This window comes from Sylvia atricapilla, chromosome 1 (genome assembly GCF_009819655.1).
Source record: "Sylvia atricapilla isolate bSylAtr1 chromosome 1, bSylAtr1.pri, whole genome shotgun sequence".
In the NCBI taxonomy this organism is placed as follows: Eukaryota; Metazoa; Chordata; class Aves; order Passeriformes; family Sylviidae; genus Sylvia; species Sylvia atricapilla.
This window is the reverse complement of record NC_089140.1, coordinates 104,775,985-104,798,584: the sequence shown is the minus strand read 5'-3', so window position 1 is coordinate 104,798,584 and position 22,600 is coordinate 104,775,985. Positions and strand designations below refer to the sequence as shown.

The 22,600-nt window shown below is 43.5% G+C and overlaps 1 protein-coding gene across 1 annotated transcript in view; it reads right to left on the bottom strand.

Annotated features, from left to right (window-relative positions):
• COLEC12 (collectin subfamily member 12) overlaps positions 1 to 19,842 on the bottom strand; it is a 95,722-nt gene extending 75,880 nt beyond the window's left edge. Inside the window, exons 1-2 of the mRNA XM_066329621.1 lie at positions 19,658 to 19,842; positions 7,741 to 7,791 (exon numbers count right to left, since the gene is read on the bottom strand). Coding sequence (XP_066185718.1) covers positions 7,741 to 7,791; positions 19,658 to 19,664 — 58 coding nt within the window. The 5' untranslated portion in view covers positions 19,665 to 19,842. The remainder of the gene's footprint in view (positions 1 to 7,740; positions 7,792 to 19,657) is intronic.
• Positions 19,843 to 22,600: the final 2,758 nt, after the last annotated feature.

Here is a 22,600-nt window from a genome sequence, read left to right as displayed (position 1 = left end):
TTTTGACTTAGCAAAGTGGCATACTGTTTCCTTGTTAGTGTTTGCAATGGGACAAATCATCCTAAAATGCTTACCCCATTCTCCGTTTGTGCTATCCCTTATACCGATCTCTCTCACAGGTTTCTTTAGGCTTTTATAGGCTTTCCCCAGCTTTTATATAAGACATATTACAGAGATCTGGAGCTGACAATATGTATGTAGTAACTCAAAATGATCATAATGGTGATGCTCTTGCTAAGCATGGAAGTCCTTTCCTGCAGCATTGGCCTCTCCTCGCCGTTGCTATTTTAAGGAGAGGTGTCTTTATTTAAAGAGTTAGTTGCCTCAGATCCCTATGATATGACTCCTACCCTAAGTCCTATATTCAGATTTCATATGGAAGTCAATCTTCAGACAGAAAATTTTCTCTCTGAAAATTATTGAGAAATTTGTCAAGTACAACAATGTGATGTAGTTGCATCAGTGTTACCTTGCCAGGACACTGGCCAGGCTCAGGGCTGCTGAGTGTGATGGTAGAGGACAGCAGAGATATTTAGGTCTGGGTCTAGGTCCAGGTCCCACTTTCAGGTCTGGATGAATCTGATTAAGCTTCACACTTTCCTTGCAGTGGCTCCCCCAGGAGCATGGGAAACCAGGTACCAACCACACACAGAGCTACAGTACAGGTTGAGGAAATTCCTAAGGAATAAAAAGAATCCAGGATATCAAAGCAAGCAACACATGACAGGCATGTGTTTGTGTGTGCTGTTGGGTTCATCCAAAAAAATAACTTCAAGGGAATACAGCACTCCCTTTCTTAGGGAAAGACCAGTGTCCCTATGTCGCTTTGTGATGGGTAATCATTATGAAGAAGGTACAAAAAAGCCAAAGATCAATTGGACACATTTGAGCACTTGCAAGCGTAGAGTTAACAGCATGTAGTAAAGAGTGAAGTATAGTAGCAGCTGGTTACAAATGTAGATTTGTACTTGGAATAAAGCTTAAGAGGAGCTCAAGTGTAATGCTGGTGCGTTCTCCAATCCCATGGCAGTGCTGGGAGAGTCCACTTACATGTATTTTCTCATATCTGAATTTTTCATTTCTGCCACAGTCTTCCTGTGTTACTCCTTTGCATTGAAACATAATGGTACCAAGCACTGAAAACAGTGCTCAGTTTCCTTCCAAGACAGTAATTTCACAGGTAATTTTGCTACAAAGTCGAACAGCCCAGAATGCAGCCTAGGTGTTCTGGCAGCAAGCTGATGTTACCAAACATCATTATTTGTCCAGCTAGTTTACAGGGAAATAAAAACAAAATCCCCAGGTGTCGCTTACAGGGTAGCCAATGTTTTTCATTCCTCCGGTAAATACAACATGCTGTTCAGCCCACACACCTATTTTATAGCTCTAATGAAAAAGACAGAGCAAAATTCACACATCATGGTGACCACACTGCCTTCCAATTCACCCCTGTAAAAGACAGAGATTGATCAAACAGGTATTGCTCCAAGTATGTGAATGCAATATATGAAGAAGCATGTCAAGAATTTTAATTGTACTGAATAGGAAAAACCGTAACTAAGAGAAAATAGATTGCCTACATAACAACACACAGCTGGAATGACTTTAGTCCGCATGGCACTGCTAAGAGGCCTCTTTATGGGCTTGGATTAGAAGTGCCTTTAGCCAGGCACAGCAGGACAGGTTGGAGAGGGGCAGCCTCAAACCCACAGACCCGAATGTCTCGGCTCTTTCAGCTCCTAAGTTAGCACAGGACACATAGACCTGATAACTTCTTGGATCTTGCTATTGCTGCCTGACACTGATGGATTTCTCAAGGTCCACCAACTGTTCTTCACCTTTATGAAGACAGGCAGTTTCAAATTTGTTGTTTGGATATTCCATCTATCACATGTGCCATTACATTGCAAGAGACCAAAGGAACTGACAGAGGAGGGACACACTGGTGGCACAGGGGGACCTTGAGAGCTCCTCAGCATGTTCCTCTGCAATGGCAATACTGCATACAAGTCAGCATTCTTTCTTTATTTATTGACACTTCAGTTCCCTGCCAACAGCTCCAGTACTGGGAGTATGTGCTGGAAAAAAAAGACAAAGAAACCGTACATAGACAGTCCCTCCCCATGCAGCCCCTGATGCTGGGATTGAAGCCCCAATACAGACTCAGGATCCCTGAGGGTGCTAGACTCTCTCAGCTGCTCAGGGCTCACCCTAGGAAAGGGCAGGCTCGGCTCCCTTCCACCTTACTGGCCATGGCAATCAAAAGGGTCATATCAAATGAAATTTCTTGGCCTGAAATGAACAGCCACACAGGCACCACCATTCACTGGGGATTTCATACCCCAGGACACACGCAGGCAAAATCCTCATCTGTCAAATATGGCCAGATCAGTGAACTGGAAGCAAATTGCCTGACTCTACTCTGGCTTTGTGAGTGTGAGTGACCCTGTGACTTTTTATTAAGCCATATGATTACACACTGCAGGCATACAAGTGAAAGAATGCCCAGGGAGGTATGTGGTTCTGGCACCTGAAATCCCTCACTGGTCGTTTACAAACCATAAAGAAAAGTTCACAAATTCCTAAAGCTTAGATTTTTTTTTTTTTTTTTAATAGGGGCTTAAGGTTTGTGTGGATATAGCACACCACCAGGCTGATGCTAGACATTTTTTTGCTCCTTGTTACTAGAGATATGAACGATGGCCTGGATTTATTCAGAGACAAGGACTAAAATTATTCCATCTGTGCAGCGTTAATGAATAAATGCTATTCCTGAACTATTGCAAAATTCTGAGCCATGAATTTTGATCTGAACAGCTTATAGACACAAACTCCTCTGCGTTTTTAAAAATCCTTTTCAGAAAAATCTTTGTATCTTAAAGTTTTCATTTTTGCTGTAACCCATTCACAACGCTTTTATCAGCTGTACACTCTTTATCAAATGTGAAGAAAAAATATATAACTTCTTGCTGTACAAAATACTATAAAAAGTGCATGGTGAGGAAACAGTTAAATGGATCTTGTTCAGCTGTTCCCAAGCCACTCATCAGGGAAAAAAAAACCCCTAATTTTACTAATATGTTTTAAACCAATTTTTTTCCCCTCATGTTTTTAGTATAGCAGATTTCATTACTGCATGGCAGGATGATTCATTCGTTCCTGGTCCACGAATTCCTAGACTTGATTTTACACCTGGAATCATGCTTAGGAGCTAGATGGTTGTAACAGCACAGAAGATGTATCCTGACCCAGTCATATCTTATATACCCTACAAAAGAAACCTGAAGAAGTACTTGCCTTCCTTGAGAGGGCCGCCTGGTAACTTTTATCCCTCCTTCCCTGTCAGCTCTTGACCTAAGGGGTATGGGGAAGGCTGGAGGATCCAGCCTTGGTGTGCACTGGACCTCCGTGGGGACATGAGAGACAGTCCCCTACTGACAGCTTACCAGGGAAGAGGGAAGGTGAGGGTCAGGAGTACCCTGACTCACTATCTAGAGCATGGAGGTGACCAAGATGGGTGTTTCTGTGGAGAACAGGCTCACAGTCTGCAATTCTGGCTGTGTTTGCCAAGGGCAAAGGGTAACTATCTTACACAAGCTGTTTAGTCTTCCACTTATCTATAGTGTACTGGTCCTATCTTCTGATTCCTTGGGAAGCTTCTCTTCATCAGCAAGGCTTTCAGCTCATTTCTTTGAAGTCTTTTTTCTAAAACACTACAAATGTGCTTTGCAACAGTTCAAAGACTGTCTTCTCTGCTTTCAGCAATTCCATATTGTGCTGTAGCTTTGAATTATGCAATCACTAATTTAACAGGAAATTTCTACTTAGAAGACTCTATTTATTAAAGCGCAGATCTTAAGTTCTTAAACATTAACATAAGGAAACAAAGTGCACAATGAATTCTACATCTATTACCTCAGAATAGATGCCATAAGTTAGGAAGATCAGATCTTCTACCTTGGAGTCCATTTGATCCCTTCAATTTCCTTGCCTGTGGAGACGTTCACAGCTCGAATCTCAGAGGGAAGGGTCAAACCCTGCCAGAAAGAGATCTCATCCTTCTGTCTACCATCTAGAAACTAGTCTTAGCTCTCATACTTGAGATTTAGCATCCCCAAAGTGTATGACACTGGAAAAGAAGTTTTGCCCTTTCCTCATTCATTCTTTCCCAAAGTGAGTTGTGCATGAGGTGGTACAAACCAGTGACATCGATTAATGAAATAGTTAATATTGGTGGCAATCTGGTAGAGGAAAACCAGTGGAGAGGCTTAGCTTGCCATCTGGAGCAGATAACTTTAAAACAGCCTGAGAAATGGGGTTGAAGATGAAGTAACTGGGTTAAGAAACACTACTCCTCACTTTTTCAGTGCAGCAATCTGGAGGCATTGCAGCTGAGCAACTTCTGGCAGCATCCTTGCACATCTGTAGCATCCATTGAAAGAAGTAAACAGCATCAGTGAGCTGGGAAAACTATTTTCCCTACTGACTCCCTGCAGCAAATTTGTCCCAAGCTCAAAGGAGAAAAAAATCTTACATGTATTTTCCTAGCACTAGTCTGATTCTGTATTCATGGTTCTTTGATATGTTGGTGTGTTATGCTTAGTATGTTGGGCTTACTATGACCAGTTAATGTTTTATTGACTAAAAAATACAATAGGTTGACAAATTCTCAGAAATTAACTTATTTGAAAAGGAAGGACAGCATGATTCAGCAAAAGGGGAAGTGGTGCAAGACAGTATTCAGTCCTCTTTTCAAAAACTTCTTCCCCAAAATGAGAACTGCTGAAGAACGCCTCTCTCCTTTCCTCCTTCTGCTGATCTCTTCCTTCCTTGAACCAAACTACAGGCTCCAGCAACAAGGCAGCTAATAATAAACTCCTCAGCTGAACTCTAGGAAAGTAGCTTGGTCAAGGTTTTGCCTGCCAAATACTGCACAACACATGTTCCCAGCTGCCAGCAGTGACTGACTGCTAACCACGTTTCTTACAAACCAGTTATGCTTTAGCTCTCTGCCCCTCAGAGCACATTTTGCTCCAAACAAGACCTCCCAATTCCAAATGGTACTTGACTCATGGTCCACCTAACCTGTGTCATGTCCATGGAGCATACACGGACTTCTCCAATCACAATATATTAATGCAACTGGTCTTGCACTATGACTCTTGAAAGAAAAACCTCACTGCTGTTTTTATGCCTGCCCACACCAACAGGCTGTGCAGGAACAACGCTGGCATTTCTACAGTGCCAGCCAGCAGACAAACAGGACTTCTTTCAAAATTACCTTTTATCAAGGTTTCTGTAATAAGACTGGGTTCTTGCCTTGGGATCTTCCCTTATTGCCTTCTTTTACCAGGAAGGACAGACACTCAAGAGGGAACACCAACTGGTGCAGCAGGTGTAACATTTCCTACTGGTCAGGCAGGAGCTCAGCTGCATCTTGGCCCCAAGAGCAACCTCTGGTGCTTCACTTGAAACGCTGACCCAGCTGTCCACTGAGTTTGGAGCCTTTAAAAACAGTTGTGCAGCACACCTTTCTGTCTGGAGGAGCCCAGTGCCAGGTGAGGAAGCAGTGCCTGCACTGCTGAAGGCACAAGGGTCCTGCTCCCTCCAGAGGCTGCTCAGAGGCTGCCTGGAAATGCAGCAAAGACTGTAGAGGTGGGAATACGGAGTCAGGTTTTCTGAAGAAGGGGAAATCAACCCTTTAAGAGGCAAAAAAGCATGAGCACCTAGAGTCAAACAGCATGGTGCAGAGATGTGTGGAAACCAGGCCAGCCTAGCTCCTCCCTGAGCTGCCCAATGATGCTGGGAAAGATGATGAGGGTATGGGAGGAAGTTTGGGCTCCAAAATAGATAAAGAAGACTCCTTGGATTGGGACCCTACTGAATTACACAGCTCTCATCAGTGCCAACGTTACAGCTTAGTGATCCCATTCCCCCTTTAGTCCAGGTTCTTCTGTACTGCAGATATTTGGGATACCTCCCTGACCACAGCAATGTTGTTTTTCTGAGGCATAAGGCAATTATGGTTGGTTCCTAAGGGTGGAACTACCCTGACTCCTCCTCTTGTGGCGAAATCTCCTCCTGCCACTTCCAGGCTGCCAGTCCTCTCTTTCCTCCATGCTGCCCAACCAAGCACAACAGCACAAGCATTTCTGAAAATGGTCTTATGTTCTCCCTTGTAAGGGGAGAAATAACTCACCTTGGTAGCATCACAATACCCAGGAGAAAGAAAGAAATGACAGCAGGTTAGTAGGCAAAAATCCCATCATGTCACAACAGTGCACTTACTATTGGAACAGTAAGGATAATGGAGTACCCACTCCTTGCTAAAATTTTATCCACTGCAGGAGAGCACTGACCAGGGATAGCCAGCTAGAGGATAACACCAAGAGAACTTATTTTTATAGCTGTTAAAGAATATTAGTATTTTTTTACCTATTTGGAGCAGACAGAAATGAACACTTAGCATTTCTTCCTCAAGATTTCTCAAGATTTGTTGCTTTTTTGCTATTCCAGGGCTTAATCCAGAACAACAACAAAAACAAAAAAGGGAAACAAACAAAAGGAAAACAGCAAACAAAAAAGGAAAAAGTCCTGTGTGCAGCCTTATGGAGGACTCTCCAAGCCACAGATGCTGGCTCTGTGGTTGGCTGATCTATCCAAAATAAAGCTCAACAGCAGGGAGCAGTGGAGTAGTTCAGGGGGTAGAAAAGGTCATGCGAACGTGATCCTCACCTCCCAGACTCCACATCTCCTTATGTCGCCTCCCCCTGCTCCTTTTGGGATGGGAGGAATTTTTGACTTACTTATTTTTCTTTTTTCTTTCAGCCTGCCTCTCCTATCCACTCCAACTGGGGTCATTGAAAGTGACTCTTGCTGCAGCCACTTTCCCAGGACAGAAAAAATAAGGTGAACTATTATTCTGATGGCTTATAGGTGAAAAGGCACCAGCAGCTTTGATGATGAGCCCTTTTGGGTGCTCCAGGACACAGCTGTTACTGTGGGAGCTCAGAGACCACCACGTCACCTCCCCCTTGCCACAGGGACAGACATTCTCCTGCCCTGGGCAAAACTGTTGATTGCAGAGACTGAAATGTTTTCCCAACAGAAAGAGATCACAAGAGCCTTGAAAACAGGGGCCTTGAAGGCTGCTAATCCCCGTGTACAGATACTTGGCACTATGCGTGGCACTCCTTACATGAGAAGGCCATTTTGGGTGAACAAACATTAAAAAAAGAGGAAAGTGAGCGACCTCATTTTAATAATTTTTGACATCAGAATGCATTCATACCATATACTTTTCCTTTGAGAGGAGTGCACAGCCTATGTCATGGCTCAGCTGCTGGTACAACTTCTGCAAGTCTACAGGAGATTCCATGAAACCACTCTGGGGAAAACCTACAAACTCTGTTGCACATCAGTCTGGGGGCTGAAGCAATGCCCAGCTGGGCAGGGGACATGTAAGAGGCATGGTCTCTTTTTTTTCACAGCCAGCACATTCATTTCTCTTCAGGTGTGGTCTTCAACTTCCTCATGAAAGAACTATTTCGGAAGCCTTATGCTTGCCAAGAAAATAAACTATGTCTAAACATCACATCTTCCTCTGGGAGGACATTGGATGTGGATGATAGGGCTGTACCTGTATGTTTTGATGCTGCCAGCAAGGAAGTTTTTCATAGCAAGCGTTTGATTTACCTCAAGCACTATGCAAAAGCAAGCTGAAAGACTGCTGCCACTTACCAAACCTCTTGTAGCCGAAGGACTGCACCTCCTCCTCCTCTGCAAAGTCGTCTGGAGAAAGAAAGACACAGCAGCAGATTATTACTACTACCACTGGCAAAAGATGAGAAGAGGTTTTTACAGGTGCATGTTTCATGAATTAATGTAACTTTACTTGGTTTGTTAGGCATGCTACTGCTCTTCCCCTCTGCGGCTCCTATCCCACCTCTGTCTCTAAGTGCAGAAGGCAGTTCAGAGCCTTTCCCCCAATGAGAACACCCAGCAGAACTCTGGATTACAAATGGTGCAGATTTATCACCTGGCACCCATCCTGAGGCTTGCTTGGCTTGCTGAGTGCAGACCGGAGCAGACATGTCCCTCATCACAATGACAGCCACAATTGCCACTAGTGTGCCACTAGGTCAAGTTTGCCTAGACTACAGGAGTCACAGGGGATGGTTGTTTGTCCATCCATCCATCCATCCATCTATCCATCCATCCATCCATCCATCCATCCATCCATCCATCCATCCATCCATCACTTCCCATGCACACTAGCTTGGCCTGAAAATGTCAGATCCAATAAAACATGGGAAACAGAACTGATAAATTCTGATGAGAAAAATAAAAACCAAGATGGTGAACATTGTGAAAGGTCTAGAAGGGAAGCCAAACGAGGAGTGGCTGAGGTCACCTGGCTTGCTCAGCCTGGAGAAGAGGAGACTGGGGGGACATCTCACAACAGTCTACAACCTCCTTGTGGGGGGAAGTGGAGGAGCAAACACTGATGATGGGACCTGAGGAAATGGAAGCCGTGGGGAGGTTTAGGTTGGCTGTTAGGAGAATATCAGGCTTCCCAGGGAAGTGGTCACAGCACCACCCTGCCTCAGTTCAAGAAGCATTAGGACAATGCACTCAGATACACGGTGTGATTCTTGGGGCTGGCCTGTGCAGGGACAGGAGTTGGATTTGATAAACCTTGAGGGTCCCTTCCAACTCAGGATATTCTATCATTTGATGATTCCATTATGCCTTTTGTTCTCATCTGAACAGTAAGTAAGCAAGCAGTAATATGCTAATAATCACAAGATTATTTTGTCAGAAGCTGAATTTCTCTCCATTTCCTTCCGTCAGCAAACGAAAAGGCTGGCATCAGCACAAAAAATACACTCATGACTTAAAAAAAAAAAAAAAAAAAAAAAAAAAGAAAAAAGAAAAAAAGAATATGGTCGTGTTCCTGTCTTCAGCCTCCTTCCACCAAGACAACCCCTCGTTCTGCTGAGTCAGGAAAGGCAAAAGCTCTGCCTTGTCACCAGCACCAGCCTGTGCTGGGAGGCAGCACAGCCCAGGCTGTTCTCCTCCCTCTTCTGCATTTCCCAGAGGGAACATTTAATGACTAGTGGAGCAAAAGCAAGCTCAAAGCAGATAAACACATGTGATGGAATGAGAAGTCTGTGTTTAGCTGGACCTTTTTTATCCACAGACTTACTGCACATGATTGGGCTGCTCTGCATCACAGGACTGGGCTAACTGGTGCCACAGCTAACTTGGGACAGCACAGAGCCTTGGGGGGATGAATTCAAAGGTGAAGATACAGTCTGCATCCAGGCTCAACAAAGCCTAAACCATTTGCTTGCATGTCTCCAGCAGGAAATCTGACTTGTTTTTCCTTCTGAACCTGTGAAATGCAACACGCAGAGGTCTGAAGGAGATTTTGCCTGAAGCAGCAGCAGAGTCCATGAAATGCATAATTTTGCAGAACATCACCCATTACTCAGACAGCACTATTGAATTAACAGCTAAAAACATATTCTTCACCAGGTAAGACATTTTGCTTACTGCCAGCAGTGCTCCTGTCCATATCTTTAGCTAGACCCCCAATTCAGATATGTGTTTAAGAAGTGGAAGAGCCTGTGGATGCTCCTTAGGCAAAACAAACACATCCTGGTTTTGAAGACAGAAAGAAACCTTTAAAACAAACAAACAAACAAACCCTCACAGTTGTCCCAAATGTTATCTGAAGACAAGGTCCCCCCAACTAAACAAAACAAATACTAATAAACCATAAACAGTCAACAACCAACTTCTCATCCCAGCAGCGAGCTACTCAGGAAGATCTTCCCCTGTTGCACAAAAGATAACATGCTGCACAAAATAAGATAACAGCTCCAGAGACCTTAGCTTCCTGCCCTCTCCTGCTATCAGGCTGCAACACAGTCACCTCCTTTGTTTCTCAGAAGTCTAACCTGGCTTATCTGATGTACACAGCTAGGCCACCTTTAAATCCTGCAGCTTCATCCCACACCACATCTCCAATACCTTCCTCCCAGGCTGACAGCCCCTTCCCTAGTTTTCTTGTTTCTCATGCTTAGACCAACAGCATTGGCGTTTACAACTTTAATCACATTTTTGTTTCTTTGGCCATTTTGGTGTATGCAACATGTTTATATATGTACATTTTATGCATTTCTATACACACATATACTTATATATATATATATATATATATGCTTTTCAGTATTTGCAATGCTGCATGTTAATTCGTGCTGGGGATGGGTTTTTCCTTAAGCTTTGAATACATTATAATTATTCATTCACTTCCTAGTTTTGAAGAGCACTTTGTGACTATTCCAAACCAAGAAGTGGAGATGGGCAAAGACAGTTATGTCAAGTGGTGACCCATCTCCCTGATCACTAAAATCTCAAACATCATCTCTGTGAGTTGATCTTGCAAGGGACAGTCAATGTAATTTTAGTGGAAGTCTATGAAATTTTTTTAACAGACAAAGTTCCTTGTTCTTTCAGTCATTTCACTGAAATGACTGTCATGTGAAATTCTGTCATTTCACAAACCATTTGCACATGATTTGCTGAAATCATGTGCAAATATACTATACAATATTCACTGTAGTGTAAAAAGTTTAAGGGAAAAAAAAGATAAAAGCAATTAATAAAGCAAGCTTAGACTAAACATTCAGAAATTACAGCACTTTGGAAAAAGAGACTAAGATGGGTTGAAAGTCCTATCTCAGAAGAAGTCTAGGTTTGAAATATTAAAAATTAAGTTGACAAACAAGCCTATGAATTTAAGTCCCAAGGCAAAGCCCTGCACCCAGCCTGCTCCTCCCATGCCTGTTGGGCAGTATCAGCCTCACTGGAGGCAGCAGAAACTTGATCCTCAGCTCCCTGTTCCAGTGCTGGAAATACTAAAATTTTGTCACAAGTTCTACAAAAATCTCAGCACTTCCTGATATCTTCAAATCAGCAGCATACAGGAGAACCTAAGTCTTCATTGCAAAGGTAACAGCCTTTCTAGTGAAAACTATGAAAATGTGATCTGTTATGAATTACAGAGGCTAAGAAAATATACACCAAATAAGAAGGCAAATACCACGAACACCTCCAGTATGTTTTAATGACATGCTTTTAAAGGCAGTATGAGAAATCGTTGTGGCAGAAATTCATGAGTTTTGAGCACCCATGACTGATCTTAGAAATGGAAATTCTTTGTTTTCACATCAGTGGTGCCCATACTTCAGTGAGGCTGCAACTGGTGTAGGAGGGGTTTGACACTGTGAAAGCCTTAAGTTAGAAATATTTTTGTTTAGTTTAAATCTAGTCCTTCTCAATTACAAAGCAGGCTGGAATAAATGCAGCAATTCAGTTACATACACATGCATTAATATGCAAGCAAGGCTTACTTTCATGGGTGAAAAATATGAAGGGCAGACTCCTCCTTGAAGCAGACAGTAAAGGAGAATTTGTTGTTATGTCCTGGTCACAAGACTTAACTCTTTTGCACAGGGAAGATCAGCCCCAACTCAGTAATAAGATACTTGACTGAGCTCTCAGCTGTGAACCAAAAGATAGGGAATCCAGAACAAGAAAGATGAAGAAACATGAAAAGCTAGTCCCTTATTCCACTGACTTACACAGAACTCTGGCAACAGGAAGGTCCATAAAAAATGTGAACTTTGGGCAGAACAGAAACACATGTGAGCAACCAATTGTATTTAAATTAATTATTTAATTGTATTTAATTGTATTATTGTAAGGGAAGGGCCACTAGAAATCTCCTGTTTTGTTTGGTTTACAAGAGTCTCCTTGGATGCTAGAGCAGATTGCACTGGGGAGCTTACAGAAAAATGCTACAAACCACTGTCTTACTGTGGCTGAACAGCAAACATCAAATATTTTAGGGAGTCAGTGCACAGCAAGAGTTCTTGTCCAAAAAAGTAAAAAAAAAAAAAAAAAAAAAAAGCTCTGAGATATTTCGGCAATATCCATGCCCCACTGAGTACCAATGCCAATTCAACTTGCCCTCCAGTTATAAGCTATTACTGCAACACCTCTAGTAAATACAGTTGTAGAGTTAAATAAGCTACAGCACAATGCTTCAAGGGAGTGGGAATCATGAAAAGGCAGTTCAGCTGGGGATTAACACAGCGAACAGAGGGAATTCATTTAATCTAAAACAAATTAGACTCTCATTTGATTAATTTGCTAGTGGCAATGCAAATCTGTGGAGTAGAACTGTTTAATTTCTTGTTCTTGTTCTTAAATCTTAAATAAATTAATCATGGATCATTTATGAGTCATTCTGAGGTCAAGTAAGAAAGAGCTGGCCTGGAGCCAAAATGAATGCTAAATCTGCCCCTGAGACAATACAGGGCATAAAACCACGGCACCAGATCTGAGGAGCCTTTGGTGCAAGGTGATTTTAGGGAAGTTGTTTCCATTTCAGCCCTTTCCTTTCATGGGTGTCATTGTTGGCATATGGAAGGTGTTAAAGAAAACTTCTAATGTACGTGTCCAGCTGTCTCCTTTTAACAGTACACCTTGCTCAGCCATTTAAACCTAATTAACTAATGAGGCAAACAAGACCTCAAAACCTTTAGAGATGCTGGGTCATATGGTGGCCGCAGACACGTGGTATCCAATAACTTCCAGAAGACTTGTGCGCTGCAAACGTGGATACAAAGTCCTTGTTTAAAGACCTCGTCTGAAATCTTAAATAAAGCAAACAAACCAATACTCTACATTGCATTTCAAAATCTGGGAAAATCTATTCCAGGAGAGAATGAGGCATTTGGGCTGAAAATTGTCATGCCAAGTTTCAAACTCACCCCTGAAAACTCAAATTACAGTACATTAGAACCTACCCCTAAGTACCAGGCTGGGAACTCAGACTGTAAGATTAATTTGTAGTACAAATGACATCCAATGTAAGAGTTTCCTCTAAAATAACTCTCTCTGTCCACGAGCTTTAATGGGAAAAAAGCATTTCCTACTGACTTAATGGGAACTCTAGAGCTATATCCCAGTGCAATTCTGTAAAAATCATTCTAATATTATCAAGGAGCAACCTTGACTTCTACCATTTAGAAAGAAGCTGTGCCCATTAGTTGAAAATCACAATATTCCACTCCATAACCCATGAATCAGCGTGGATGAAGAACTTTACTTAAAACTGTGTAACAAGTGCATCTCCTTCATGAGAGACTGCTTGCAGTGTGAAAAAGCTGCTTCTGCCTGCTCTCTCCATCTCAGCACCTTCACTGAAAGGCAAAATTCATCCACATGTGAGGTTTCTGTAATATTAACAACTGTTCAGGCAGACAAGAACAGCGGCACCAATATCTTTCTCGTATCACATTTCAAAAGCTTTTTGAGCTGCCACCAGATTTATATGCATTTCTGCTCACTGTTAACTGGGTCTACATTCAAACTGCTGACCTAGAGGTGAAATGGAGCCAGCAGAAGCACAGCAAGCAGCTGTGGCCCTCAGATGTTGATGACTTCATCAGTCTAATTGGTTTCCACTGGTTTTCATAGCTTTTATTCTGGATAGTCTGCTGCTTGTGCTAATGGGCAGCTCATTCCCCTTTCTCTTCACAGATGCTTTATTTCATTTGTCCTCTTGTTCTGCCTTTCTCCACTACTTTTTTCCTTATAGTCCTTTTTCATAGTCAAGTCTTTCTCTCTGCCTCTATTTTGATAAACCCTCTCTCACAAATTCCTACCCCACACTGAAAGCACTTCCTGACTGACAGGATCCCAAGCTGACATGTCACACTAAGAGTCACTGTTGTTGGCCCATATTTTCAAGTCCTTCTTTTGTCTGCTTGTCACGCAGCAAACTCCTATGGACAGGGATTACATGGATTACGCCCTTGCAGAGTACCTGATCTTTAAAGCAGCCATGGCAAAGGTTCGGCTGAGGCAGTCCTGGAAGAGAGCCCACCTCCCTGCATCCCAAAGCATCCTTTGGGATGTTGTTTGAGCTTGGATTCTGGCAACAAAGCTGAGGCTTTTCCTCAGCTGTGTCCAACTAGGACTGCTGATCTGGGAGTTTATCTGCTTATCTTAATGATTGAAAGAGGCAATGTCCTAGCTCAGAGATCTTCCCTTGGTACTATCCTATAACTTGAATGGTGTCTCCCATCACCTAACACATGCATAAAACAAACAAAACCAATAATCATGACAAATGAGTGCACTTTGATATCTTAGTCTTCATCTATTCCCCTACTGCTGTGCCCAAAAAATGTGATCACTTACATTAAGAACACACAAAAAAGACAGAAGATTGGGAAATTTAGAGGTATAACAACAATCAGTCTAGTTTTGCTTTTTAGGCACAAGATGAAGACAGTAAATAGGGGGTTTTGAACAAAACTTGTTAGCCTGTCAGAACATCATTACCATACTGGGGTCAGGAGCAGCAGCATGGTGTGGAGGATCAACCTTAGAAGTTAAAAGTTTAAATCATATCATATTTCAGAATAATGATTTAAGAGCAAACAGACATGTTCTCATTAGTGCACTGAAAAATTGTGCCTCCCTGCCTGTATGTCAGGGGAGGCAATTAACAGCAGTATTGAAATGGCACACACATTCCTAACAACACGTCTCTATTACCTCCCATAACTCATTCACTTTGTTCCCCAGTGATGTCTCAGTCTGCACCTCAAATTTATGCACCAAAAGGGGTTGCAGTTTTAGGTGGAAGTGGTCAAACTCCAAAGACAATTCATCTTAGGTTGCCCCCTCACTCTCACAGACCACACTCACATTATGAGGAGGATCAGGTTCACTTTCCATGCTTTGTAAAAAGCGTCTTTATTTTGCTTTCCAAGGGGGAGGGTTGGAAGGAGAGATTCTCTGTTCTGACATACAGAACCTCAGGATAAGGAAGGTTTTGTAAAGCTGAAGATAACTGGGTATGCATCCTTAGCAGTACTGAGCTGCTTTCATGCTTGGCATTTCTCTTAGCTCTCTTTCTTGTACTGTTTTATCTCTGCAAGGCCTGATCAGCTCTATCTCTCTGCAAAAGGGAAAGGTTTCCCTCCTTATCCTAGGAGGCAGAAGTGTCTGAACCTTGGGGCACAACAGTCTTTCAGGATCTAAGTAAACTGTTTAGTGGTTGTGACAAAAAAAAAGGCTCTGTTCAGCCCTCAGCTGAAAAATCAGTCTAAAATGCATCTATATTATCCAAAGTAGGAGAAGAAGGAGTCACAGGACATTATAAACAACTCCCTTCTTCATAGAGGTTTGTCTATGCTGTTCTTAGTCCTGTGTGGCTTGGAAAAGTAGAATTGAATCAATAACGAACAATTACAAGGTCTTTCTGAAAACACTCCTGTCATAAATAGCTTATATGCTAATTCTGCTCAATATCCTTTGTGGCTGTACAGTAATATTTCTATCTGTGCAATAACAGATTTCTCTTCTAATTTCATAGCTCTGTTTTCCTCTGTATTGTTAATAAGCACATGCTTTGACACACATTTGCCTCTTTCTCATCCATATGTTTAAAATCCTCTGTGCTACCAACCAATTCAGGACACACACCGACTGTATAGTAGCATTGCTCAGGATTTGTTCTGTGTTTTATCACACATTTATTATAACTGCTTGTGCCTTTGAACTTCTGCTGTAGGGTCCTGTGACATGTCCAACACACACCACTCAGACCTCCTGCATATGTTTCATGTTTATGTCACTATGTTCATATAACCTCTTTTATAAATGGACTGATGAAAGGTTACTGGATCACTCCACTTCTAATCCTTGGTTTTCAGATGCTTTCTGGCTTCTGCAAAGTGCTCTGAACTGGATTTTTTTGAAATTCTTGGTTTGAAGTTTCTATCCAGGAAAGACCTATTTGCAGATGACTGTTCATTTGATATTGTGCACAAAGGACACAGAGAGAGAGAAAGAGAGAGAAAGAGAGAGAGAGAGAGACTTTTGTGCTGTGTTCCAGAATTGTAACTTTTATTCCTTTTATTCTTTAAAATTAGCAGCGGCATCAAAACAGAGAGAAAGACAAAACCTGTCAAGAAGGTAAACATCATATAAATAAATTATTTAAGACTTCTCAAGGTAGTCAAGAAAGAACAACTGAACTTGCATGCACAGTCAGCTTTTGCTATTGTAGGCATTATTTGCAAATTACATCCAGGCTCAAAGTCCCACAGAAGGGACAATTTTAGCAATACAGGTCATATGTTAATTATTTGTCTGATTAAGTGTTTAGTGTGTAAGGCAAACTTGGGGTGAACTGAGCTGGCATATGCTGTGAGAGCTCGGTGTGCCCTTATCTCCTGTGAACTGTGCCCGGAGCGCACTGAGCTGCTGCTGAGGTGAAGAAAGGCTAAGAAAGGCAGAGGTTCAGGCCAGGCTGCTCCCAGGCACTGCAGGCTTCACTGCCCCAGTGGAACACAACCAAGGACACACCTGTTTCTCCCCCATGCACTTTTTAGTATCAAAGGAGAGGAATGGCACAAGACACAATATTTGGTCGCATTCCAGCTCTCAAGCACAGGATCCCAGATGATTTATCCTCCAGCACTGTTGCTATACAAGTGGTACATAGCAAGGTGCTTGTGATGGTAGAAAGAGAGGAGGAGGAGGAGGCAGTGGAAGAGGAATGAAAAGAAGCAGCTAAGCTACTTTAAGCATCAATAATTAAGAGCTCCTCTGTCATCCTGGAGCAACAGTCCCAAAATGACCACCTTGTCTTTGTCAACGCCTGATTTTGGGCATTAAGTGGTTATCCAAAGAGTATCCATATTTCAGAGGAAAATACTTATCACCAGCACTGCCATGACAGTAGTGATTACAGATAGAGTTCAAAACAGGAATTACAAAATATATTGCAGTTATAGGGGAAGAAATTCTCAGTTTTAACAATGCTTCTCCCTGTCTTAAATCAGGGCCAATGTTTTCGAACATGTGTTGGTGTTTGACTAAGAGGAAGCTGTTTTCATTTGTTTCCCAAGCAACGAGTGCTCCTTCATAACCCAATAAATAACTATAACTTAGAAGTATCATTTGATAAAGATAAATCTGACCCTAAAGCAGTCGAATCCCTATATAAATCATATGAATTATTACTAAAAAATATGACAAAGTCTGTGAGCTCAGTGTTGTTTGCTGGAAATAAAACTGCTAGCATATTGAACATAAACTTCAATTTGTTTTACTGATTTAAAACATAACACATTACAAATAGCAGCATTGGGATATAATGGAATATAATTTATTCCTTACAGATATTTAGTGATGTAATTATTTAGATATTCCTCCGTTCTCTAGAGAGAGTAGATACAGAGACAGCTGCAATCAACAGATCTTTTTGTTTTTATTGAGAAAAATGTGTAACTATACCAAGTTCTACAGTTCTACAATTATCACTACCATCAAGATTGAAGAGAAAATATGAAAAGCCAAGTCTGTACCCAGAAAAGGAAATCACTGAGTCAAAATCTGGTTTGACTCTCTAACTTCTCTAACATTGGCAAGAGCACTTGATGTGATCATTTGTTTGACGCTTTTCTTTTGCTATTAGCACAGTCATTCAAGTGTTCTTCTTTGCATGTTTTATTACTGATTTCTGTAACTCTCTGGGGGAAAGAAGTAAGATGGCTGTGATCACTCTTAGGGAAGCCAAATGGTAAGGACTAGCACTCCTTCTTGATGGAGTGTGGGGCACCAGCGAGTGCTCCCAGGAGCAGGAGTTACATCTTCCCTTTGAATGCCCCTGCTCTGCTTTGCAAAGAGCAGTGGAAGCAGAATGGAAGGAGACACAAGTCGCATTACATGTTATTTCCATCCTTGGTCCTTTGCATCCCACCTCTTCCCAAAACTCCAAAGAATGGAGTGTAAGGCTTTCGGTGGTAACAGGCACAGGTTTGTTCTACCTACTGCCAGATCCCCATTATTTTGGTTTGTTCCTGACCTTACACTTATGCTGATAATGACAAGCTGACGACAAAAATTTTGGCATAAGCAGCCTATAAATAAAAAGCATTGTAAATACATTCTTCTTAATATGCTGCATGCCCTGGAGAGATACCATGCCACAGTGCCAGAAGTAACTTAAATAGGTGTGTGCATGTGGGGGCCTTCAAAATAAATGCCCCTCAAAAGTTTTTCCTTGCTTCAGGCAGGTACTCTGGCAAGTGAATAAATAATCACATCATCTGGTGTCCTAGACCCTGGAAACTCCGTGTAACTATCATTATGTTTACTCGCCTCCTGGCATCTGGAATAAAACTCTGCAGTCCAAGAACAGGCACAGTGGTGCCCAGAAGCAATTTTCATATATGTATGTCTTTTCCTTAAGCTTGTTTTTGCCTCTGAAGAAACACTGGATTCAACTCTCACAAAGTCCTAGCTAACTCCTAAACTCTCCATAATGTCCTTTGATGTTTTCAGTGTAAGTATTCCCCAGTGTTTAAAGCCTCTGCCTTTTGCTGTAAGGCTATCAATTTTCATAAACAGAAAGCTTTCTTGCACCACACCCCCCATACATCTTTACTAGGCTACAGTGTAGCAATTTGGCAATCTGCTTCTTTATTTCATTTTAAAGCTTGTGATACCTCTCAGTGACGGCTATGTAGGACAGGGTCAAATGTTCCACTCGTTTAAAACAGAAAGAGAAGGAAGGGAGGAAAAGAGAGTAAAAAAGAAAAGAAACAAAGTTTCAGTTTGAACAGATGCAAAGTAAAGACCAAAAATTTTCCAGTCGGTGGATGTAGAGGAGAAATACGCCAAATACGTTTCACAAGCCAGTTAAGCTTCTACTGGCACCTAATCACTGCCAGATGTTTAGAAGCACCACCAAGAACATCGCAAAACGCTGGCAAAAAATAAACAAATCAACAAGGGAGAAACACAAGTTTTCTTCTCGGGGCACCGGCGAGGTGGAAGATGAAAGCTGAGTGCGGAGAGAAACCGTGCTGAGAGGAGAGCACACATGCCGGGACACAGTCACACTCACACAGGGACAGCTCGCTCCCGGACCGGGACAGCCCGGCACACGCCGAGCCGCGGTGGCGGCGCAGACCTCGGTGAGACCTCTCTCGGTGAGAGCCCCGCTCTGCCTCCCTCGGCACGGGCTGCCAGCGCCCTGCCCTGCCCGCCACCTGCCCGCACCGTGCCCTGCCAGCTGGCTACGGCTCACCCCGCGGGCACCCTCCCCAATGGCCCCTTGCTGAAGTGCCCGCACTCCGCGCCGTGCCCGCACAGTGTCCCGCACAATGTTCCCGCACAGCGTTCCCGCAGGGCGCACCCGCATGCTGCCGATCCCGCACAGTGTTCCCGCACAGTGTTCCCGCACACCGTTCCCGCACACCGTTCCCGCACACCGTTCCCGCACAGTGTCCCGCACAGTGTTCCCGCACAGAGTTCCCGTACATCGTTCCCGCACAGTGTTCCTTCACGGCGCTCCCGCACGCTGCCGATCCCGCACAGTGTTCCCGCACAGTGTTCCCGCACAGAGTTCCCGCACAGAATTCCCGCACAGAATTCCCGTACATCGTTCCCGCGCAGTGTTCCCTCACGGCGCTCCCGCAGGCTGCCGCTCCCGCCCTGCCCGCGGTGCCCGGCACACGTGTGCGGATGGCAGAGCGGGCGCCGCTGCCGTCCCTACCTTTCATCTTGGCGCCGGGGCGGGTCGCATAGGACGCACGGGGCGCGGCGGGGCTGCCGCCGGGAGCGGCGGGCGGCGGAGCGCTCCTGCCTAGTGCCGGGCCATGGCCCCGCCGCGGGCCCTGCTGCGCAGCCCCGGCCGCTGCCGCTCGCCCTCGCTGCTCGGCCGCCGGCGGCACCCGGCTCTCGCCGCCAGCCCCGCGGAGCCCGGCCCGGCCCCGCCTCCCTCCCTCCGCCCCGGGGAAGGGGCCGCGGCCGGGGCCGGGAGGCGGGGGCGGGCGCGGGGTCCCGCCGGCGGATGGGGCCGGGGGTGTCGAACCCCGTGGGTGTCACAGCCCGTCCCGCGGCGCTCCCGGGTTGCGGAACCCTGGGCAGCGGGGGCTGTCCCGGGAGAGCGGCCCTGGACGGGAGCTACGGGGCAGCCGTCAGTGGCCGGGGGAGCTCAAGCGAGACGCGGTGTAGAGCGGTCCTGACTGTGCGCTCCCCACGCCCGTGCAGGCTTTCCTCGTGAGTGTGATGTCTCCAGGCTCCCCACAGCAGCGTGCCTCACACGCGGCACGTCGATGGAGGGATTCTGGAGCGGGGTGCAGAGCTGTCTGCAGGGAAGAGGCTGCAGAATATGCGAAATTCACCCTGGTGCTGAACGAAGGGCCGCTAGTAGTCCTGTTGGATTCACACTGGGACTGCGTGCACTACAGGCACTGGAGAGTGTGTGTAAATATTTGTGGAATTAGGGATATACAGGCCAGTCATCTTTTATTTTTCTAGTTCTGGACGTTGCCAAGAATTAGGGATCATTTCCAGGCTCCTGTTTTCATGAAAGGCATGGTTTGTTTCTCTGCAAAGCTACCAATATTTAGGCAATTGAAGACGGTGATAAATGTTTATGATCCAGCTTTGAGTGTTAACATCAGTGCTGGTGAGGCAGGGCAGGTGCAATGTGCACCAGCTCTTTCTGGGGTGAACGAAGAAGTGGAGGAACCAGAGAGTCCCTCCTAATGCAGTGAGAAGGTGCACACGATTTTGTCTTTGCAGTTCAAGGTATCACAGCCTGCTGAATGTAGGAATGCCCAAAGTAATGATTATACTACATGGTCTTTCCAGAGGGTCTATAGCTCCATTAAGGACCGCAGTGTAGCAGAAAGGTCGTGGCTCAGGCTCACAGCATTAATTTAACACCAGTTCAAAAAGCATTGGAAACCTATCAAGTGTGATCTCATATCAGCAAGGAATGGAGGATTAGATCCATGGAAAGTAGTTACTCTAGAGCGAAAATGAAAGAACAGATCCAGAAATCAGTTGGTCTGATTTCTTGAGTTGACCTCAGCTTGAGCATGTTTCACTGATTTGGAGGCAGTACCTTTAGTTTGGGACTGATGAAAATATTGGAATACCAGCTGCAGTAGCCATTTGCTGCTTTAGAGCAGGGCTCAGATATCAAAGAGACTTAACTCAGCTTTTAGTTTACACTCTAGCAGTTGACTGGAATATCATGAGTAAAACACTTAAATCTGAATACAGTCATCAGGTAATTGCAGGGTCCCTGAAGTGTTGTGTTGGATTAGGACCACAGTGTTTATGAGACACACTCATGCTTACTTGGTGGTGTGAGACTCCTAAGTTAATTTAAAATTTTTATTTTAAAGAATCAATAAAATTCTGTTTTCCAAACTGAAAGCCATCGAAACTCTGATCCAAAGCCCATGAGTAGGTTTCCAAAAAGAAACCTACTTTCCATCATTTTTCATTGACTGGATGAAAGCAATAATGAAGCCCCTTTTCTCCATAGGAGGGTACTTCTGTTTGAAAACACAATGCAAAAGGAATGCTTAAAAAAAAAAACGAGGAAAGAAGAATAGTGCCTTAAATCTGTGTCATCAGGTGATGTGCAAAGAGCAGGACTGTGCAGGAATTTAGAAAATTCCTCAAAACCAGTAAATGATAACATATTCTGATTTTTTATACAGTAACCTTAATAAACTGGAGGGCAGCGACCAAAATTGGAGAGCCTGATGAGTGAATTGCTGCATCTGAGGAAAATATGTTCCTTATTAATTGAAAGAAAAAATATTACTATTTTGAATTAATATAGAGCTTAGGATTCATTCAGTAGGCCTGGGGTCTACCTTCATTCTTGTAACTTGAAAATATTTATTAATTCGTGAACACAGTGGGACACTCCATATCTCTAGAGTAAGCTTCTATATTGGGTTTTAATCATGTATTTCACGCTGGATTTCTTATGCATATGTTAGGAATGTGTAGGAATGTATATGTAAAAATATATTCATTTAAATGGCTGATGAGCTTCTGCTAATACTGCTATAAAAATCTTAGTGAAGAAATGCAGGAAACTCATGAACTGGTTCGTATGTCAAATCTTTCATTGAAACCCAAGCATTTTATGTTTTGGTTTGTGAAGTGAGCATTCTTCTTTCCTTCCCACTGATCCATGTCTGTTGACCAGAGGAAGGTGTGGATGTTAGACACCATCACCACCCTTAGCAATCCTGGGATTAACAAAGGAGAAGACATGCTTGATGGAACATGGAGATGGGGTAATTGATCAAGCACACTTAAGGAATATCAGTGGATGATCGTTATAATATACATTATTGTATATGTACTGCTGAATACATAGGTATTTAAGGTGCAGTACATTGCATAATACAGGTTTGTATTATGGTAGGAAACATAGTACTGTGTTGCCCAGTCACAGGCCTTCACAAACTTTAGCTTTTTATACACTCTTTCATAGTTTTCAAGTTTCATTTAAATCTATGGTGAAATTTGCCAAACACCATTACTTGGCCTTTCTGCAGAAAACCACTGATCTTCTCAGAAAAAGTTTCAAGTATATTTTCATGTTCTTTTGTTTTTAGGAAACTTTAGACCACATTCTAGGGAAACTAATTTCACAGAAATGCCTAATTTTAGGGGCTTT